The sequence below is a fragment of the Clytia hemisphaerica genome, unplaced genomic scaffold (assembly GCF_902728285.1).
Source record: "Clytia hemisphaerica strain Z4C2 unplaced genomic scaffold, Clytia hemisphaerica genome assembly, whole genome shotgun sequence".
Taxonomy (NCBI): domain Eukaryota; kingdom Metazoa; phylum Cnidaria; class Hydrozoa; order Leptothecata; family Clytiidae; genus Clytia; species Clytia hemisphaerica.
The window spans coordinates 1,052,511-1,059,403 of NW_027103938.1; the positions used below are offsets into that span (position 1 = coordinate 1,052,511).

A 6,893-nucleotide genomic window follows, 5' to 3' on the forward strand; every position below is an offset into this window, starting at 1 on the left:
CCTAAATCCCCCGGGGGGCACTCATATGGTCTCGTCACTTTTTCTTATCTAAGTTCATTTTTAACCTTACATTGCACTTTGGGAAGCTTGGAAAAAGGACCCTAAATGGCCGCACGTACGGTCGCTCGTTTACCTGGAATGCTTCTCCCGGGGCTTTTTCTCTCTGCCTAATCTCTTTTTAGTTCCTTTGGATGAATTCCCGGGGAGGGGGTACTTAGGCAAAAATGTGTGCTGGGTATGGGCAGACAATAAGAGTCGGTTTTTTCACCTTCCAAAGTCTCTTCTAAGGGTTACAAAAATCAGAAAATTTAAAAGTAGTATCTCTAAGGCTCAGAAAATTCACGACTTTAAGGAAATCTTTCTGATTTCAACACAACAAGAGAAAAAATTGTAAAAAAGTCTCTCTAAGGGGCGCTTTTTCACTAAAAATTTGGTCTCTCTCTCGTGGTCGGTTTTTGGAGGTAACGTCACGCATACCCCTCATTTGCCAACCCTAATACCGCCCGAAAGATAATGCGAAGTCTGCTTTTCTCGTATTACTTCAACCCGGTTTTTCATGTAGTATTCAAAACTAGCTCGATAATAACAACTCGGTATGACTCGCGGTAAAAATATTTACCGTACTTACCGTTAACAATCCAAATATTCGCTCAACAATCCAACGTACCAAAATGACGGTACTGCCATGCCACTTTGAAAAAAGGAGAATATACCAAATCAGTTTTATTTATGAATTGAGCGGATAAATTTGGAGTAAAAGCCTCGAAGCCTCCCAAAGTTCGGCTTTTTTTCTCAATATTTGACCAAAAAATGTCAAATTTTTAATAATAATAGTTGGCCGATATAAATCCAACCCAACAAAATGTAGTAACAGCGTTAGTCTTTGTAATGCAAAATGATTTCTGGAATGAACACTGAGAAAAACTCAATTTTGTACAAACAAAACTACGATATCCTTACTGCACCATCCACAGTTTCAACGAACCATTTTAAAGTGGGATAAACCAAACTAATAAGATAATGTCTAAAAATCTCGTATAAAACACTCATTTATAAACATAGAAAATATATGCACCATCGTTTCAAATAAAACACTCATTTATGAACATAGAAAATATTGCACCATCATGTCGTCAAACTATAATCTGTAAAATCTGACTATTGTTGGGAAAAATCAAAATATAATAGCCGCATTCTTTTTCACCGTTCAACATATTATTGGAAGACAAAATATGCTAGTTATTAAGGCCGAGGTAAACGATTCCAACATTTCATCCAACATAGAAATTGAAATGTTGGATGAATTTTGGAAAGGTGTTGGATCTCCTTAAAATCGTTTCGTCGCAATGTCCAACATCATTTTTATCCAACATGGGTGTTCATTCATTCTTTTTTTAATTCATTCTTTTCAAATTAAAAATGGCGAGGATTTTTATACCCAGTGTAACCAGTGTCACTACTGCTGTTCATGCGGACAAAAATTATAGTCTAACAATTGGACCCTTAATGCAGAGAAAATTCTGGCGAAATATCGACTCTTATGGTGCAATTTCCTGAAATTTATTTATCTATTTCAAGGCAAAAAATGGTCAAATTTTCTAAAATTTTACAGTGCATTTTGGGAAGCCTGAAAAAACGTACCTTTAAAGGGTCACACCTCTACGATCGCTTAATTTCAGCCCTCCTCCTTGGTTTATTTTCCGAAAAAAAACAAAAACATTCGAACTAGTAGCTCCTATACCATCTTTTTAAATCTGTTACGAGATTTTTCGAATTTTTGACAAAAAAAACATTCGATTCTATTTCTAATGACGTCATTCCCTTTCAAATGTTGGATGTGAGCTGAGTAAACGAATCCAACATGATCCAACACGAAAAGAAGAAGTAAATGTTGGACTTACCTCGGCCTTTACTATTACTATCCAGCTGATATTTTCCACTTTCCTCTACATTTCTTTATAAGAACAATTTCATAAGAACAATGAGGCTTAAAATCACCAAAAAATAAGAATGAATTAAGAACAATGCTGAGCCTGAACAGAACAAGATAAGAACAGGATAAGAACAATTTGAGGCTCAAAAGGGCAAAAAATAAGAACAAAAATTTAGTGGTTCTTATGAAAAGAAAGTGTATTACACATTTTCTAAATCTTGCATCACCGTGTCAAACTAAACTGGTTGGATTGGTGTTGGATATGTACATTTCCTTTAACCTTTCAAAGTCTTTGAATATGTTCATAACTTTTTCTTAATATAATACAATTGTGGCTATTTTTTGTAACATCTGTATGTAAACATCACTTGCGGAAAATTTTGCCCAAATGGAAGTAAAATCGAATGTTACAAATTTTTGTATTTCATAAATATACCAAGTATATAAATAATATCTAATGGAAGTTTGTTATGCACTGTTGAACACAATGGTCAATTTTTTAAGCAGAAGAGGGGTACTGCCATCGGCACAAAAGGGACCCCTTAATATGCTATTATCCCGGCGGGAGAGGAGTAATGTAGTTGCAAGCTGATGGGTATGTGCCGCCCGACTTTCGACCCTCGGACCCGTGGTAGACATTTAACTCTGAGTTTTAACATGCAACTTAAGACTTACGACCTTAGGATCTCAGGATTTAAAAGCTCAAATTTGCTCGAATAAGGCTTGGAACATAGCCTAGAAGACGCCAAACCCCTCTAAAATCAAAATATTCAACGAAAGAAAGTGGAAGTGCTAAAATATCAATTCTCACCCGAACTTCAAATTCTAAAAAACGTTAAAATACACTAAAATGTCAATACATTTCGATCATAATTGTAGCACTGTGGCTAAAAAACGAGGATATATTGACAAACTAGTCCGTAAAAAAATTCTGAAAACGATCATTTTGAACACAATGGTCAATTTTTTAAGCAGAAGAGGGGTACTGCCATCGGCACAAAAGGGACCCCTTAATATGCTATTATCCCGGCGGGAGAGGAGTAATGTAGTTGCAAGCTGATGGGTATGTGCCGCCCGACTTTCGACCCTCGGACCCGTGGTAGACATTTAACTCTGAGTTTTAACATGCAACTTAAGACTTACGACCTTAGGATCTCAGGATTTAAAAGCTCAAATTTGCTCGAATAAGGCTTGGAACATAGCCTAGAAGACGCCAAACCCCTCTAAAATCAAAATATTCAACGAAAGAAAGTGGAAGTGCTAAAATATCAATTCTCACCCGAACTTCAAATTCTAAAAAACGTTAAAATACACTAAAATGTCAATACATTTCGATCATAATTGTAGCACTGTGGCTAAAAAACGAGGATATATTGACAAACTAGTCCGTAAAAAAATTCTGAAGGCCAGAGAACCGGAGCAAGATGATTTGCTCTTTAGAGAGCAGAACAAAAAAAAAGCTCGTGGACATAAGCTAGTTTTCAATCTAACTTGTCATCCTGCCTTTGCCAGCATTAAGAAGGTTTTGCGAGACATTCATGTACTCCTCACAGCGGCGAATAAAGAACATCGCAAGGTGTTTTCTGACGTGCCTATCGTTAGCTTTAAGAGAGAAAAAAGTTCGATCCAAACTCTCTAAACCAAAGAAAGCAGGAGGTCAATCTGAAGCATGTCAGAAAACACGCTGCTTGATCTGTGAGAAGGGGGTGTCTTTATCAAATATTATTACCCTATTTATTCTCCCCAGCGTAATTTATTTTTGTTTATTACAATTGTCCATTACACCGTCATTTTAACGCCTTTCAAAATTTTATTCTCCGATGAACTTTTTAATTGTCAATAGACCTACAATTTTTTCCCTTGTGTATATACACGGTTTCCGGAAAAAATATCGAGTTCGAACATGATTCTCAGTAGAAGGTTGTTGCATGTGTTTAACATAATGTAAGAAGATACCAACACAGCAATTGTTTTTACAACAGTCATTACGATAAAAATAATTAACTTTCTTAACAATTTTCTAAAGTTAAATGTTAAAGCTATTGAGAATTATTTTTTGTAAAAGTTATTCATAAAAGATATCTCGTGACAATTAATATGACACAGAGAGAAACTTTGATAAACATGGCAAATTTAGTGAAACACGCACAAGAACTTTCTTTCTATAGAAGTGGTACGACTCGATACTTTTTTTTCGGGACACCCTGTAGAGATTGTCAAATGAATCCATTTTTATACTGAAAAATATTCATGAAAGAAAGATGTTGTATTTTTACTGACGAAGTTGTTATTTCTACAGTCTCACATACACGAAGAAAATTGGTTTTTATTTGACAAGATACCAAGTATATATTAACAATTCGTTAAACGCCTACTAATTTCAAAGTATTTTTCAACAAGCTGTTTCAGATTTTTTCTCCAAGCAAGATCGTTTTTACGATATAAACGAAAAGAATGAGCTATTGTTAATGAAATATCGTATTCAGACCAAAACAATGGGCTCGATTCAAATCGATATTGAGGTGGTCGATAATATTCAGGTAATTCTTCGATTTGGTCAATTGAAACGAATGATTGAACGATATTTATCGGAGCTGTATGCTGCTCAAGTTGGTTTAAGTGCGCGCCGTACGATAACAGCGGGAAATGCCCGGTAAACCGTTTCGGGATATAAAAAAAGCGAGATGGGCGAATCAGACAAACTGATGTACCATCATTTGATTTTGATTGTTGGAATTTTGACCAAAGTTGTTTGAACTGTGGTGAGTTTGAAAATCGTTGTAAGAATGTTATGTAATTTTGACAGCTAGTTTGATGTGAGCGGTGCGCGGTTCTGCTTTTTTGCAAATCGGTATCTGGTTTTAACATCCATATTTTGCTGGTATCAAATTTGAGTAGATTCCACCAGTTGATAAGTAAATCATAATTACTGTAGAAATAACCTGAACGAAAAGAAAGTAAGAAATTATTTGATAACGATTTCTAGATCTGATGTTAAAAACAAGCATTCTGAATGTGGAATCCAATGACTTTGAAGAAAATCTGGTTCTATGAGATTGATGGTTATATTGCCAAAGTGCTGGATAATAAGGTATGAAGAAAATTTAAGAATCGATAGGCAATATTTCAGAGTTTTCGACACCAAAATTATTACACGCTTTTTTTAACAAGAATATCTTCTATCAGGGTGAAAATTGGCCAAATTGTAAGAATACCCTAAGAATACTCTCTAGGGTGAGTTTCACATAATTTGATAAGAAGACAGTCAATTTGTATTTGGTTAACAGCAAAAAACTGCTTTCTTTGATAGACTTGAATTTAAACTTTGAGGCAGAAATGTAATTTTAGATCCAAATGTTCATTCAAAAGTCCAAAACTCTCAAATTGATCATTTCTTATGTCCAAAAAAGTAAGAATACGTTAATATGAATACTTCACCCTCAATTTTGGCAATTTCTTAAGAATACTTGACCCTCATCCAAAGTACACTATTCTTATAAAAAAAACGTGTACCAGAAGTCTTTTAAACTATCGAATTTGATGAAGCCATGAGATTGCACCACAACATTTTTCAAATCCATATATCTAGTATTTATTTATGCCCAGCTGGCACATAACGTTGTTTTAACGTTCATCTAACGTTATATGGACGTTGTGAACGTTAAATAAACGTTGAAACAACGTTGTGTGCCAGCTGGGTGATATGAAAAAGCATGACGAAAAATCAAAAGATTTTATAATTCAAGTCTATTATATATAATATCCCAATAACATTAATAAAGGTTTTGTTTTTAAATAAGAGTCATATCGTTTGCTTACTCATCATCAATTCTAATTTACAAACTTTTTGATGTTGAATTGACACGGATGTGGTGCAAGATTGGAAAAGAGGTCAAAAGATTTTTTGCTTATATCAGCACACAATATAACAATAGGCAGACACTGTCCTGATATGAAACAAGTGTCTGATATGGAAACAGTTATGTAAAAACAAAACATTAACATTCATCCAAAATTTTGGATGTTCTTATAAAAAAACGTGTATTAGCCAATGTGCAGAAAAAAACACAGAATTTCGAGCAGAATTTCAGTGGAAAGACATTTTTATTGAATGACTCTATCTAACCTGAGTATTTGGGAAATTTCTCAATAGCTTTCCCAAGACATGCATAACCAAATTTGCCCCTTTCACTTTCGAATTCAATATCCGGCACAAAACGGCCAGAATGAGCGTCAGGCTCTGGTCCGCAAATTACCACTTTGCCAAAAATGTTTTCGTACAAACTACGAATAAATGTTATATCTTTATAATAAGGTTCGTCGAAATGTATCACCAATAAATATTCTTGAAACCGATTCTTTAAACAATCTGTTTTTGCCAATGTCAAAATTGATCGAACATCTGAATCTAAAGTGTCACGTGACCGAAAAATAGCAAATAAACAAACAAGAATAAAACATAATACAATGCATTGATATATTGGAGGTTTGGTCTTGGATGATTGAAGAAAAACCTTGTATTTCAATGAATATCTTATTGGTTTATCACTGAGGTCTACCATCTTTGATAACACATAAAAATCATAACATCAACAACACACGTCGCTTTGAATCAAAACTTTCTAGTTTTGTTGCAATATTTTTGTTAATTGTAAGTACAAATTAGAGATGACGTTTTAATGAGACTGAATTAATTGGTGAATTTAAACGAATTGGCGTAATTAGGGTTTGTAGAAAGAGGTGATATGCTATCATTTGTTATCGGAAAAGAAGTTGGAACGTAGCTTCAGCTAGAATCTAAAAAAAAGTAATTTTTGGCTATATTTGCTGCGAAGTTAAAAAAGCACCTTCTGTTGTCAAATTCAAGGAATATTTGGGGAATACTTGAACCAATTTTTGTTTGAAAAATTGTCATTTTTATTCAAAAAGTTCGTGAAAGTTTATGTTCGCGAAAAATACA

General features: G+C 34.3%; 1 protein-coding gene across 1 annotated transcript; it reads right to left on the minus strand.

The window, feature by feature from the left end:
• Positions 1–4,025: 4,025 nt before the first annotated feature.
• On the minus strand, positions 4,026–6,532 carry LOC136809890 (uncharacterized). Its single transcript, XM_067066451.1, has 2 exons — positions 6,060–6,532; positions 4,026–4,875 (listed from the first exon to the last, which is right to left on the minus strand). Exons 1-2 carry the CDS (start codon positions 6,493–6,495, stop codon positions 4,286–4,288), a joined length of 1,026 nt encoding a protein of 341 aa, XP_066922552.1. The 5' UTR covers positions 6,496–6,532; the 3' UTR covers positions 4,026–4,285.
• Positions 6,533–6,893: the final 361 nt, after the last annotated feature.

What these genes read in the sequence shown, in the direction of transcription:
- LOC136809890 (XM_067066451.1), bottom strand. Translation starts at nt 6,495, where the DNA reads ATGGTAGACCTCAGTGATAAACCAATAAGATATTCATTGAAATACAAG. An exon ending in GAAATTTCCCAAATACTCAG is followed by an intron (nt 4,876 to 6,059) that starts GTTAGATAGAGT and finishes CTTTTCGTTCAG; the next exon opens with GTTATTTCTACAGTAATTAT.